This window comes from Pelodiscus sinensis, chromosome 17 (genome assembly GCF_052426305.1).
Source record: "Pelodiscus sinensis isolate ZL-2025 chromosome 17, ASM5242630v1, whole genome shotgun sequence".
In the NCBI taxonomy this organism is placed as follows: domain Eukaryota; kingdom Metazoa; phylum Chordata; order Testudines; family Trionychidae; genus Pelodiscus; species Pelodiscus sinensis.
Window position 1 is genome coordinate 16206306 of NC_143068.1, and position 15630 is coordinate 16221935.

Here is a 15630-nt window from a genome sequence, read left to right on the forward strand (position 1 = left end):
TCTATGTAAATTCACACTCCCTCCACTCTCCCTGACTTCCATAGCTCCTCCCAATGTGTTCCTGCCCACAGCCATCCATTCTGAGACCACAACACTGCCAAGACTCGTCAGTGTCACTATGAAACCAGAATTCTTGCATAGCATTTACTCCCTCTCAATACACACAAGTCGTAACATAACAGGTGCCTCTGGGCATGTCTGCACAGAACACTAAGTCTTGGCGCTCAGTCAGGTTTGAGCCATTGCAGTCCACACACAGATCAGTCTGTCTTGGGTTAGTAAGCGCACAAGATCTGGGTCCTAGAATCCTGCTAGAGCAGGGATGGCCAACCCATTACAGATAAAGAGCCAAAATAGTGGTGGATACAGCACAAAAAGCCCAGGGAAAAAAGCTGTTGAGGGGGAAAAAAAAAAGCCCCAACCACCGCGTTTCGTTGAGCAAAACAAACCCAAAACAAAAAAACAACTGTTTGCCCTTTTCAAAGCAGAGCAGGCATTGCCCTTTTAAGGCAGCCATTTCAGACAGAAACACACTGCCCCTTTAAGAACCACAAGCTGTGGGTGCCATCATTTTTTCTTTGAAGAGCCGCTAGGAAGCCTAGAGAGAGGCTGGGTTTTGTCTCAGGACAAGAACTGCTTGTCTCCCAGGAGAATTATATTTGTCTTTTGTACTGGTGACTAAATGTGTGTTTTTTTCTTTTCCAGATGACAAAGCAACAAGTCTTGGAGCAAATAAGGCCATTGGTCCAGTTATAATCCAGAATAATCCAACAAACATTATCTATCAGGGAGGAGTGCAAAACACTGTCTCTATAGCTGCTTCCACAGCTACTCAGATTGGAAACTACAACTCTCTGAATCTAGTGGATAAAAAAGATGGTAATCATCAGTCTGCGCTGGTTTATGGTTACTCTAGTGGTTATCCTCTCTGTGAACAGACATGAACAACGGCCATCATAATTGAGAACATGCAAAAGATTTCATGTTTCATTCCAGCTGGATGGAGAATGGAATTTCTGTAGGATGTGCCAACATGTTGAAATTTTGCTTTTGCTCAAAACGGGAATAAAAGTTACTACTGCAAAATGGAAATCTTGAAAAAAAATCTGTTGGGGAAACACCAAATCATTTCATGTCAATAACTGAAACTATAACATAAATGCATTAAGTATGCAGTACTGGGTCAGATCAAAGGTCCCAGTATCCTGTCTTCTGACAGTGGCCAGTGCCCGGTACCCTAGCAGGAATGAACAGAACAGGCAGTCATCAAAGTAATCTATCCCTTGTCACCCATTCCCAGCTTCTGGCAAATAGAGGCTAGGACACCTTCCCTGTCCATCCTGGCTAATAGTCATTGATGGACCTATCCTTCACGAATGTATCTACTGTAGTTCTTTTTTGAACCCTGTTAGGGCACATCTACACTAAAGGGGAAGGGGGACTTAAGATACACAACTCCAGCTATGTTAATTATGTAGCTGGTGTCAACGTATTTTAAATCACCATCCACACAGTAGGAGGTCGACTGGAGCAAACGTTCCCGTTGGCTTCCCTTACTCCTTGTGAGGAACAGGAATACCAGGGCTGACGGGGCACCCTCTCAGTTTGAATTAGTGGATCTTCACTAGCCCCTCTAAATTGAACCCTGGAAGATCGACTGTGGCATTGTTGATATTCCACATAGTATAATTTTCATCTTGACAAGGTCCTCTGGCAAAGAGTTCCACAGGTTGACTATGCATTGTGTGAAAAAAATACTTCTTTTTTTTTGTTTGTTTTAAACCCTCTGCCTATTAATCTCATTTGGTGATTCTCTAGTTCTTATTTTATAAAAAGGAGTAAATATCACTTTCTTATCTATTTCTCTACACCAGTCATGATTTTATAGACCTCAATCATAGTCCCCCTTAGTCATCTCTTTTTCAAGATGAAAAGTCCCATTCTTATTCATCTCTCCTCACATGGAAACTGTTTCATACTCCTAATCATTTTTTGAGCCCTTCTCTAAACCTCTTCCAATTACAGTCTATATTTTTGAGATGGGGTGATTTACATTTTACTAAGGGATTGTGCCCGCTGCTTGCTATGCTCACCAACCCCCCGCTCTCTGATGGCTTTCATGACCAGAGAGCACGAGAGTGTGATGACATCATTCTGTCACCCAGCAGGAAAAACGTTTTTATATATAGAGAGAGATAATATAAATTAAAATTACTATTGCAATATACACCTAATATAGACCAGATCAAAACGAGAGGGCCAAAGCAATTATTCTGGCACTCTTCCATAGAAAATTTCATTATTATCATTTTATTAATAGAGTTTTTATTCCTTCCCTTTACATTTATGCTTTAGATAATAGACCAAGTACTCCGAGCTCTAGGGCTGAATCAGAGAATGCTAATACATTACACTGTGAAGTTGAAGCAGCCACCCAGGGTGGTCAGGAAATCAACATCATAGAGTCTACACTCAAGAATACTGTGATTGGTGATGATAATCAAATGAATATCATTCTGAAGGATTTCCCTCACAACCCAGAGGAGCATGTGGACCAAGGTGGCATTCCAGAAAAGAGTAGGTACAGTGTGTTGGCTTGTGTCCTACCCTCTGCAGAGCACCGACTATATGAAAGCTCCCCCAAGAACAGTCCTTTCTGCAAGAGAGTTGAATTGTGAATCATTACAAGACACGTCAGTGCCAAAACAAACCTGTATTACCCTAGACACTGGGCATAATGCTCAGAGTCTATGATAGGGAGCAGCAGTGCCTGTTGCCCTCCAACCTTCTCCATGTAGCTCTGTCCTCTTTCACAACCATGGCAGGAAAACATGCCTAGGGCAGTTGTGGACTCTCCATCATTGGAGATATTTAAGAGCAGATTAGATAGACATCTATCAGGGATTGGTGTGTTGGGACTGCGGTCAGGGCAGGGGACTGGACCTGATGATCTCTTGAGGTTCCTTCCAGATCTAGTATTCTATGATTCCATGATTGTGAAAAGTAGTGGCCTTAGGATGATGGAGTTTGGGTAAACATCCTCTGGCATCTTACAAGCTCATGTTAGCGACTCCCTCCTTTATCAAAAACCTCTGAACCCTGCAACCCTCCCAGAAAGCCTACATTGAAGGCAGGCAGAACCAATTTTATGACAGAGTGCAGCCCAGAAAATGGGTCCTCACATTCATAATTGGCTCTGCAGCTATCGTCTGCTTCTGATTCCCACCGACTTGAAAGGGATATAGGACCAGGCAATTCAATTCCCCATTTGCGAATACTTCCCCTGTGATTGAGGGACCGAGAGTCAGAGGAGCTGGATTCTATCCAAGGCCCTACCTCTGACTTGCCAAGTGGCCTGGGGCAAACTGCTTAATGTCATCTATAAAATGAAGGTGCCAATATTTTGTATGATGCTTTTAAGTTCCACTCATGGAACACGCTGCCCAAGTGCCAAAAACTCTTTAGAATTGTGTTATTTACCCTCCTGCCTGGATCCATTTATTTCTGTGCAACAAACTAAAATGCTGAGACTTCTGCTACACCCAAGTCCTGAGAAAGGAGTACATCGCCTTTTTGAGATTGACTAATTCTGTCTGTCTTATGCCTTATTCTGTTGTTTTTATGACTAATGCTCCCTCTACCCTTTTTGTAAACTCTAGATCAATTTGGTGACTTTCTTACAAGCAGCCTTGGGCCGTCATTGAAAATTGTTAACACCCACCCCAGAGACGGGAGCGCTCCATTACAAAGAGTCAGTATCGACAACTCCAAGATGGAGAATGTCATGCTTGGAAACAGCAACAAGTTGAATGTTCATGACCAGCGTGGTTCTGCCGGCCTCGCAAAGGAGGAAACAAATGAGGAAGACGATGGTTCAGGTGAAGTTGCCTAATGCCTTTTGGACACATGTAGGCCAGTGTTTCCCAATTTTATTTGGCTATGGAACCCTTTTAAATTCGGAAGAATTTTGAGGAACCCCTACAGCCGGGGGGGCCAAAATGCAGACATGCATGTCCCAGGTGGGCTTTGGAAATACAGAGTAGCAGCTGGGGAGGGGAGGTGTCTGAAAGCTGGCAGGAAACCAGAGAGGAGTTGGTGTCTTTGCTTGCCGGCTCCTCTCTGTCTCTTTAAGGGGTGGGCGGGGGAGTGAATGAGTTCTCGCGGAACCTTTTCACCTCACGGAACCCCGGGGTTCCGCAGAGCACCATGTGGGAAACACTGTTGTAGGCTCTTCCTGATGTGGATGAGTTAGCTCCATGGTAGGTGCCAGACATTTGCCTAGGCCATACTTGCCAAACTTGGGTAGGTGACCAGTTCTAAAAATTCTATATTGGGGGTCTGATCCAAAAACTCTTTAGATGAATGGGAATCTTTCCACTGGCTTCAGTGGGCTTTGGATCAGATTCTAGAGCTCTCACTGGGTCCTTTCTCCCCCTCCGCCCCATAATGGTGGAATAAATTGATACTTTGTGCAGGGGGAGCCCTAACTTACACCACTGGCATGACATCCCTTAGCAATCTTACACCAGTGGAGAATAAAGTGCAACAGGGCTCTTTGCTACCCGAGGCATGTCACCTCCAGGGAATCAGCAAAGGGGTGGGAGTCACTGTGATGTCCACCAGACAGTGCATAGTGGCAGACTGGAGAATTCATCCCAAGTGTTGATATTATTTATCAGGGTACTTTTCCCATCATGCTAAACTGTAATTACTTTGCAAAAACCTTGGTTTCTCTTTTGCTGCATGCTGTTCCTTTTTCACATCAATATTTCTTACTTTTGTATCTTAAGCACTGATCATGAATGTCCTTTAAATTTTAAATGAAATATGCAGAGATAGAAGCAAATGTGAGTACCAGTGTCAGGAACCAGGATGTATTTATTTTCGTATAAGGATTGCACAATCCAGTTGCATTTAGAGCATGCAGGGCAGCTGGCACACAGCTCTACCTTGCTCCAGTCGTTTGAATGATTTCTCATGTTCGGTCTTGCTTAATAATTCTACCAGATTGCAACTTGACGGCAGAGCAAAGCGAACGGACATCCTGTGATGATAGCGGCGTGGCTCAGCCATGTGACGTTTCCCTTCTTTGTGAAAAACTTCACAATATAATCATTGGGAACAACAACTATATGAATGTAGAAGAAGCAGCAGATCTTGCCAGTGAGGAAGAAGATGAAGACGAATAATAGATATGCGGGGAAATGGAGGATCTCGCTTATAAGGCCCTTGTAGAAATTCACACACATGAGCAGGAAGAGATAAACTTGCTAATTCTAATTATTTTTGCCATGGAGAAGCAAGAGATTTTCTATGATTTGCAGACAATAAATGGAACAGGACATGCTGTTCTCTGCCTACTCAAAAAGCAAACAGGATCCCTCTAGCTTTCCTTAGGGAGCTCTTCTGCAAGAGAAAGAAAAGGAATAGGGAGTGAATTAATTTTATGCTCCCTGTGAATGTTCAGAGCCTTTGCTCCATTGTAAATCTTGAATCCACTCAGGACTTCGAAATCTTACGATGTGGCAAGTGACAATTTTCAAATGGCAGCTGCTGTAAAACTCAGTCACTTCCAAATGGTGTGCACCATCATTATGCTTCTAGGCAAACTGCTAACGGGAGGCGATGGCCCAGCACGAGCTATGACTCTATTTGGTCGAGAGAGTTTTCACTTCTGCCTTTTTGGAAAAGGAGATGTGCTAATGTCTAGGGGGTGGAATGGGGTGAGGAGGATGAATACAGATGTATTGTTGTCACTTTAGGATTCTGGATCTCTTCTAGGACTCTGTCCAAATTGGAAAAAGGGAAAGCAAAGGCTATGGAACCAAAGCTGAGTAACCCTACAAAGACTGTTCCATCGTAGTAGAGAATTGTATCCAGGACAGAGGATTTTGGGATGTCCTATTTTCAAGCTCAGAAAGAGGAGTCCTGTTCAAACCTCCTACACAGCCATATGTGTATTGCAAGAACAGCTGAGCTAGACTGGTTACAGAAAGCTAACAAGTGACTGGTATTAAGAGGTCAGCATGTCCACTGGGGATGTGAAAGGTTAATCACTTAACCAATTACCTGGTAAGCATAAGGCTTAATAGAATTCTTGCTGGGTAACTGGTTAACTGGACCTTGCCCCGAAACTCCAGTGGACGGCCAGCTATGTGAGGCTGGAGCAGCCACAGTTGGGTCAAGCTAACTGGTGGGATCCCAACCAGACTCACATTAGGCCAGTCGGGCTGAACCTCGGCTGTGTCGGGCCAGCAGACAGAGCCACATCTGGTCATGGCTGCGCTGAAGCAGCTCTGGCAGACAGGTGGTACCCCTGTCCTACAGACCTGGCAGGACTACAGCTCTGTTGGGACCTCAGCCCCAGCTGCCCTCCAGTGGCTCACCAATAATTCAATCATCTGACTGGTTAGCTGTTACAACAGAGAGTTACATCCCTAGTGTCCACCTCTCATTAAGTCTCGAAATGTTTACTGACTTGCTTAAAGCCCCAGCTTTTTGAAATAAGCAATATGCTTGTCTTTTAAAGAAGAAAAGCCTGAAAATGTGAACAAAGCATGGTCTTTGGCTCAGCAACCAAAAAGGCAATGAAAAGAACCCCAAAGGATATAGCTTTTTAGAACCTCTTGATTTTTTTTTCATGATTATGGGGCCTGTCTCATAATACAGTAAAACTCCAATAGTCCAGCATCCAATAGTCCGGCACTCCTGATAGTCCGGCATCAAAATGGCAAGAGCCTAGTGAATGAACTTTGGCAAAAAATGAGTCACAAGGTAACAGCGGCAGCAGCTGAACTGAGCAAAAAGGGTAAAAAAGGCTTAAAAAAACTAAAACATTACAGTATACTGTATACAGAATGTACAATAAAAAGGGTTAAGAACACTTTATATACAGTATATAATGTATACAGTATATATATAACCAGCTTATAGTACCTCCTGATAGTCCTGCATATTTGATAATCCGGCACTGGATAATCCTAGGTCCCATAGGTTCCGGATTATCAGAAGTCTACTGTAGTAGAATGCTTGATATTATCTCAGTTGCCTATATTAATCATGTGGTGCTTGGACATGACCTGGCCAGTAACTGGTTATGAACCCTGCTGAACATGGAGTTGTGGAAAGGGTGTTCTACAGCTGGGCTTCAGAAGCCAGAAATCATTAGAGGAGAATGAGGCCCTCTGGAATTTGTTTTCCTTTTAGCTCAATAATTCCACATATGTGGACTTCTCAGGTACTTTCCAAAGCCTGTGTCGTCACACAGGTCTTTCCTAGTGGGATTATTTTAGTTTTTCAGTCTCTCTCTCGCTTTCTCTTGACATTATGCTAATGTAGATAATTGTCAATGTTTTTGTCAATGTTTTGATTGTTTATGTGACAAGAGAGCAAGTGATAGGCACATTGTATAAACATGACAAATTAAATTAATGCTGCAGCTGGATTTTTAAAAGGGTTGAATGATTTTATTTGTAGTCACAGAGACATATTGCAGGGAAAGGAATCCCTTCTGCAGCCAGTTAGCTGATCATCCTCGGGGTCAGGAAGCAACTGCTCCATCTACAGCATAGTAGTCTTGGATAGGTGCCCTAGGGGCTGAAGTAGCTACTCACCGGGGGAGCTCAAAAACCAGAATTGGAACAGAAATCCCTACAAACCAGTGCACAAGGGGAGTTAAAGTAGCTGGTTTGAATCCCAGAAAGGGAAACCATTTCTATTTAAAAATAGGGGATCCAATAGTCAGTGCTGACCGAGTCCCCCAGATGCTGAAGGAGAAAATGGCCAGGGAGATGACTGATTTTCCTTCGTCCATTTTCGACACTGTGCTCCTAGAGTCTGGTTGCATCAGGAGCGCACTTACATTTGGGCTGCCCAGCAGACGTGGAGGCCGTTCCATCAACAGCACTGTGCTTCTCTTGCCCATGACTCCAACACATCCTGCCCTCCAGAGGCTGTGAAAGGAGATGGAGCAATTCTCCTACACTAAAACCACCAGCCATAGAGCCCCTTCGTGTTACCAGAGGCAGGAAAGGGCCCAAAGGAGCACTTAGCCATTTGGATTTCTCAACCACTTTTAACATCACTGTTCCATTTCCTGTTGAGCCAGAAGATTGATCCCTCTGCACCTTGTTTTTCAAGGCAAGGTAGGACCAGCTAATGGGGAGGGGGGAGCGGAAATGATCTCAAATTTTTCAAGAGTCTAAAATAAAATTCCCCAGAGTTAATTTATCTCCATAGTAAACTATAGCCAAGTCACTTCAGTGGAACATAAACATTTTAGGGAATTCATACAAATATTGATAGATTCTCCCTACAAACCAGTAAAGTCACAATATTGAATATGTCATTTAAATGCCTCATCTGAAAAGATCCAGATGTATAGCACACCACCTAGTAATGACTGTTTCAAGTTGCTTAACTCAAGGGTGACTGGAACCAGGGACACCAGTTTGCATATGGAATTGTAATATTTATCAAGCCAAGGTGTCTCCAGATGGCATCAGAACTGCCACTGAGTTCCTTTCAAAACACAGCAACAACCTGACAAGGTCTGGAGTCAGGATTTGTGGAGGTAAAGCCAAGAGCATACTGTGTTTGTAGTTGATGGATGACAAGCAAGTGACGGATTTCCACCCCCACCTCTCAGTCAAAGCAGCTGAGATGCGTGTCAAGTTTACTTGGACTGCAATGTGATCACTTTTGTTTTCCTGTGTTGAGGTAGCACTAAAATTAGGGACACTGGAACATATAAGCCCCTTCCCCATAAGAGAGTGCTCTGATTATAGCCAAATAGCAAATCAGTGGGTAGGCATGTGCCTCACTGTTCCAGGTCAGATCATTGTTCTGTGAGGTCTGGTATTCCCCTTCAGCAATGGTTAGAGACCTAAAATACCACAGTCACGGTTATATCCTGTTTATCTGACCCTTATCTCCCCTCTGTATGACCCTCAGTGGCCACCCTGAATAGTAGCTCTACACATTCATCCCTAACTCAATGATTAATTCCAATCATTAAAAGGCTTAAATGATTCCTTCTATGGCTTCGTATTTCCCAAGGAATTGCCATGTGAGTAAAGGGCAGCATATCCGTCAGAAGACCCAATAATTGACTGACTTAAGTCAATGAGAATCCTTGTGCAATTGACGTCCAAGTGACAATTATCAAGCTTAATATGGGCTTGAGTGTAAAATCCTTACTGACACCATCGGGCACTGATTCAATGGGGTATTATTCATGTAAACAAGTCCTATCTGATGTGAGTAATGGAGGCAGATGCTCAGGAGAAACCGAGTGACTCAGTTCTAGCTTCCAAAAATAAATCTCAAGCCATAAAGTGCCATTTGGCTTTTGTCGAGTTGATCTAAAAGGGTTGCACTGATAGTACAAAAGATCAAGCTTTTGAAGGTAAGTTGAATCTTCAAGCATCCAGTCCAGCCTGGATGCTGAAGCTGAGCCCAGCCTATTTCACCCAGGCAAAAAGCCTAAACAAGAACCTTCTGCTACTTTTCATTTAGAGGAAATGTCTATACATTGAAAAAAAAGGAAAATCCTGGGCAGAAGTAATTAGGAAACATCTGGCCAAACTAAAGGCAAAAGAAATCATTCCAGGCAAAGGTGGTTCATTGGAAGCTTTTCATCGTGACTCCAGCATAGCACTTAAAGGAAAAATAACACTTACCGATGAAGTGTTTAAAATGGCAAAAGGAAAAAATTACATTCATATCTAGCACAAGATGCTAAATAAATTAAGGGGAAAAATACTGGAGAGTCCGAATGTGGAGCATTCAATGTGGAGCATTCAAAAATACTGGAGAGTCCCTGGAAGCGGGGCAAGTATTTTAAAATCCCCAAAGCAGCGTGGTTCCAGGAATGACCTGTTATTGAAATGGCTGATTACTGGACACTGTCATGTTTGCCTTGGCAGCACATGGTACCTGTTTCCAGTGATGGCAATTCCTGGAATGGCAACACCGCATGAATGTGAAATATGCTAGCACTGGCAGGCATAGATAGTATGGTTGTTTAATGGCTCTCAGGATAATTATCTGCTGCGTGGGTTACCGCAATACATGTCACAGTAAGGGCTTTAATATCTCTGGGTACGTCTACACTACAGAGAAGGTCAAAGATGCCGCTGTCGATCTTCCAGGGTTTGAATTAGCAGATCCAGTGAAAACACGCTAATCCGAACTGAAAGTCCTGATTAGCTGGTAGTCCTGCTTCTATGAGGCAAGTGTGCTCCCTTCGACTTCCTGCAATGTGGACAGCACCAAAAGTCGAGTTAAGTTGCTTCAACTTCAGCTATGCAATTAACATAGCTGAAGTTGAGTATCTTAATTCAACCTCATCCCATAGTGTTGATATACCCTCAGAGGGGGAGCCATGTCAGTCTGTAGCTTTAAAAATGTGTGGTCCTGTGGCACCTTAGGGTATGTCTAGAGTACATGGCTCCATTGACGGAGCCATGTAGATGAGCTTTCTAGACACAGGGAAATGAAGCAGCAATTTAAATAATCGCTGCTTCATTTCCATCAAAATGGCTGCCACGCTGTGCCGATCAGCTGTTTGGTGACATAGTGCTGTAGTCTGGATGCTCTGTGGTCAACAAGGGAAGCCCGTGGAGGAAGCCCTTGTCGACCACCCCATTATGCCTTGTGGAATGAGGTTTACCAGGGCGGTCGACAAGGGAAACCCTTGTCGACCGTGGAGCATCTAGACTACCGCGCTATGCTGCCAAACAGCTGATCAGCACAGCGTGGCAGTCATTTTGATTTAAATGAAGCGGCGATTATTTAAATCACCACTTCATTTCCCTTTTTCGAGTACACTAATCTACATGGCTCCGTTGACAGAGCCATGTAGTTTAGACATACCCTTAGAGACTAACAAATATAGTATCATGAGCTTTTATGGGAAAAAGCCACTTCTTCAGACATGATGTTCTTGAGCAGAGAATAAGAAGGGAGAATAAGAATAAGAATAAGAATCAGAATAAGAAGGGAGAGGGAGAAAAAATAGTGCCTGTCAATTGTAGACCCAGTGCTAATGAGGCAAACTGAGTGGGCTGGAAGTGTCCCATACTTAGCTTTTGATGTCAATAGAGTGTTGAATGTACGCAAGGAAATCTGGTTTTATAAAATGTTAACCAGTCCAAACCAGGCCAAGAGAGACCGGGTCAAATTTGCATATGACGGTCAATTCCACACTCAATATCTATAATATCTGCCCTTCTAACTTCTTGATGGAAACAAGGGCCAAGGGAAGAGATGAGAACTGTTGGAATGGACTGGGTGTGTCAACTCCTTCCAGCCTGAAACCAAGGCTCTGACACCGTGCCTGCCTCTCACTGCAGAAAGTTGTCAGAGTGCCAGCAGTGAAGCAGAAGGACCAGATTTGGTGGCTGCATTGAGAGGGAAAGAAGTTGCAGCTAAATCACTTCTGAATAGTAATGCACTTACATACCATATTGGTAGACGGGCTCCGGTTTGCTCCCCATTGCAAACTGCAGGTCTGATTCTCCACTGTCCTGTGTCTTGTGCCATCATTTACACTGTGCGCATTGGGTATAAAACACCACCAAATCCACTTTACAAGGGTGTTTGTGATGATGCTGGATGCTTGGCAGTGGAGAAGCTGACTTAAGATATAATTTATTGCTGTACTCTTTTATCCCAGGTTACACACTGCTTTATGAGCTTACGACTGGGACCAATGCATTATTCAGTAGGAAAGCATGAACTCTGCAAAAAACCCACTGGAAAGCACACACGATAGTCCCCCCAAATTAATTGCTACTGTTTTGATTAAAGCACATTATCATATAAATATTTGATTAAAATGTGATTAAATCTTTCTTGCTTATGAACTGTGACACCTTTAAAACCTAACCTTTTATGGCTCTGCACCACATAATTATTTTGCTCATTAACTACGTTTAATAGTTCGATTTCTTAATATGCTTTGCCATTTGGAACCTGCCGTCAGTGCCAAGTTTAAATCAATGCTGTTAGTTATTTGTGCCATTGCAGATAATTAAACAAAAATTAAAAGCAATTTAACCTTGTAGATATTCACAGTCTGGTATTAATCTGGTTTGGGTGAGACTGATATTCAAATGCAATGGGTTTAATTTTCCTCTTGTTTATATAGGTACAAATTCCATTGCAGTCTGTGGGAGTAAAAGCAAAACAGCTTAGGGACCTTTGTGCCCAAACCGGTAAGTGGCTGCATGAAATAGATAAGGGCAATTTGGAATTTGCATGGGCAACTACTGCTCTGTAAAATAAGCCTTGGAGCAGCCCGTAGGGTTGCCAGATGGTTTCAACAAAAATACTGGACACACCTGACATTACATCACAATCTAAATTACATCTTATTTTGAAAATACTGGACATTTATAGTTTCTCATTTATATTTTCTCAATTTGTTTCCTGAACAGAAAGCTCACATACTGGACTGTCTGGTTCAAAACCAGACACCTGGCAACCCTAAGCCTCATATTTTGATTCTGTACTGTCTTGTAATTTGTGCTATCAAGACACACGAGACAGAATGCTACCCAGTGAGGATAGGATTGTCTCCCACATTCTTTGCCTCGCTATAAGTGAATGCACCAGGTTGCTAGAGGCTAGGAATCTTCAAGTAGGGGGGGCCCCTCGGGGATGTATGCCCTGGGACCACTTCCCTCTCACAATGCTTCAGGCGCAGACCCCAGGGAAACCCGCCCTGCCCTGCTTCTGCTCTGCCCCTGCGCTACCTCTTAAAAGCCCTGGACCTGCTCTGCACCTGACTCTCCCCAAGCAATGTGAACCAGGGGATTATGGGAGGGTCTTGCACGGGATGGCAGCAGGCGTGCCCCCTGCTCACACCGCAGCAGCAGGATCCAGAGGGCCCACCAGCCTGTTCTGCTGCCCTCTCCCAGCCTCCTGCACCTGCTTCTTTGCAGCCGTGGAAAGTGGAGCACACTGGGGCTTGGGGGCTCTGCTTCTCACAGCTGTGATGAAGCTGAGCGCAGAGGACAGGGAGGGAGTGGTGGGGTGAAGCAGAAGGAGGGCGACCCTTGCTGCCTCTCCATGCCAGGCCTCCCTGCCCAGCAATCCCTGGATGGTTGAAGCAGCTGCCATAGGGCATCCCAAAGCACAGGGCATGAGGCGGCCTCCCTGAACGATCCTGAGGATGGGACGGCCCTGCTTACAAGAGCCTATTGTGACTTCTGTTTTCCTTCCTGTCTGAGAATCCCCTGAGAAGTCCTTTTCTTAATCTCCTGCGGAGATTACCTGGAAATCGCCGAAAGCATAAAGACAGCAGCAAATGTAAAGAAAGTATCACAAAAATCATAATTTAGAAGCTTTATTAAAAGATCTGAATGGGTGAGAGCAAGTGAAGTTGGAGAAGAGAGTTTTTATATTTTTTTCTGGTTATGGAATCATAGATTACTTGAACTGGAAAGGACCTTGAGAGGTCATCAAGTATCTCCAGTTATGGAGATTCCACAACCCCCTAGGCAATTTATTCCAGTGTTTAACTACCCTGACAGAAGTTTTCCTAATGTCCAACCTAAACCTCCCTTGCTGTAATTTAATCCCATTGCTTCTTGTCCTGACCTCAGAGGCCAAGGAGATCAATTTTAACACCCTTTTAGATAGTTGAAAACCACTATGATGTCCCCTCTCAGTCTTCTCTTTTCTAAACTAAACAAACCCAGTTCTTTCAGTCTTCCCTCAAAGCTCATGTTTTCTAGATCTTTAATCATGAAAACCTTCCAAAGTATACGTTTCTGTATACAAAAGGCTACAAAAAGAGGGTGATGCTTATCATATAGTATCACTTGCGTTAAAGGTCTAGAAAGTTACACCAGGAAGCAAGAGGTTGTGTCCAATTCTCTTCAGATATGAACATGGACTCAGCATGAGAGCAGTGGGATGGCACGTGTGCGCTTAGAGAATAGTTTAACCCTTGGCTTACAAGAGCCAGGGATGCTCTTGTGGCTAAGCCAGGGGACAGGGACTCAGAAGCGGGCTGGCTTGGAGGACAATTCCATTTCATGAAAAATATGGAGGTTTTGCAATTTGTTTTCATTGTGAAGCAGAAGGGAAATGAGACCTTTCCATGTTTTTCATGAAAAACGACACCCAACCTCAAACTAGTGAACAGGGATGTGGGAAACCCAGGTTCTAGTCCATGCTCCTAATCAAGCAAAGTGGGAATTTAATCCTGGATATCCCACATCCCAGCACGGTGCCTTATTGGCTATTAAGGGGTTGGCAGAGGATGTCTCTGAGAAGCCTTCCTGATGAAGCCAATAGCTTTTGTCAAGACATTTCTGTTTTATGACAGAAAAAAGTTTACAGAAAAAAAGAAGATCCAGCCAGTTCCCCTCAGGAGATTGAGGTTCAATTCCAGTCTCTGCCACCGACTTCCTGTGTGATATCCCACCTCATCCCTTCTCCTTGCAGTGCTTATGGGAATGATAATGCTGCCTTCCTCCCAACTTCCTCTTCTCTCTTCTATTTACCCTGTAAGGGCTTTGGGGAAGTGTCTGTCTCATGCAATGTGCTTGTTCTACTTCTAGCACAATGAGACTCAGTTCTTAGTTAAAGCCAACCCTATGCTGTTGTGATACGGTTACTAATGAATGGAAACAGAGTCCTCTGCAGTCTGAGGCCAGCAATGACTGCAGACCAAGGCTGGAGGCATTATTCTTCCAATGTCTGCTCCTGCCAGCCTTAGCCCTATTTCCTGATTTAAACCATACACAAAAACTCGCCTTATATGGTCCTGGATGCTATATTTAGCTTGTCAATTAATCCAGCTGGATTAGAAATCACATAGCCCCGTAATTATAGGTGTATAAACTCCAGACCGGCAGCTGTTTTGACATTCTCAGCTGGGAAATCTGCCCTGAACAGTCAATGCCCTGAGCGGATGCAGGATCACGCTCTCATGACTGCCTATGCTCATGCCCATCTGTTGTGATGGCATCGTGCCGGCTCACAACGTGCTTGGACCTAGGCCCTGGGGCACAGGTGCCAGGCAATAATGAGCAGAGATGGGCAGCCTGCAAAGATCCTCTTTTTCCACAGGAAAATCTCTTCTCTCTGCCATGGTCCTTTCTCCTCCCCCGATGACATCTGCTGAGCACAGGACAGGAACGAAGCCTTGATGGGAACGAGGGCTGACGGTGTGGCAGAGGCAGACTTGGGATGAGGTGGGGACAGTTCCAGGATGCACAATGCTCCACGTGTAGCTGGAAGGCAGCAGGCTGAGGGGACAGGAGTGAACCGAGCACAGCAGAGAGAGCACACGCTGCCTCGCATCCAGTAAGGCTCCTAACAGGGCTCAGAATCCATAGGGGCAGGTCTTCAGCTGCTGTCCAGTGGGACTGCTCCCTGGAAGACAGATCTGTGCTGATTTACTCCAGCTGAGGATCTGCCACAGAGCGTGGCTGAAAGGCCAGAGTGCAGCAAACAGCCAGGCCCGGCCCTGCTCTTTCATAGGAGACAAAAGGAATGAAGCAATGAGACCATTTTAAACCCCCTCCCCTTCTTCCCCTCCTACCTAAGAAACATCTCATCCAGCTTTGAGCAATGTTTCCTGTAAACTGTGCACTTGAGCAGCCGCTCAGGAAA

General features: G+C 44.3%; 1 protein-coding gene and 1 long non-coding RNA gene across 7 annotated transcripts in view; one reads left to right on the top strand and one right to left on the bottom strand.

Moving 5' to 3' along the window:
- Positions 1-15630, top strand: part of ZBP1 (Z-DNA binding protein 1) — a 40002-nt gene that overhangs the window by 12048 nt on the left and 12324 nt on the right. For 4 of the 6 annotated variants that reach the window (XM_006125339.5, XM_014574724.4, XM_014574726.4 and 1 more), the window contains 4 exons: positions 706-879; positions 2356-2577; positions 3660-3878; positions 5008-7444. In XM_006125339.5, the coding sequence (XP_006125401.4) occupies positions 706-879; positions 2356-2577; positions 3660-3878; positions 5008-5189 (797 nt within the window). In that variant the 3' untranslated portion in view covers positions 5190-7444. Of the gene's footprint in view, positions 1-705; positions 880-2355; positions 2578-3659; positions 3879-5007; positions 7445-12151; positions 12219-15630 lie in introns of those variants that run through there. The other 2 variants (XR_012896505.2, XM_075901142.2) reach the window with 1 other exon arrangement.
- The window catches only part of LOC112546167 (uncharacterized), a 68853-nt gene that overhangs the window by 7637 nt on the left and 45586 nt on the right, over positions 1-15630 (bottom strand). The window lies entirely within an intron of this gene.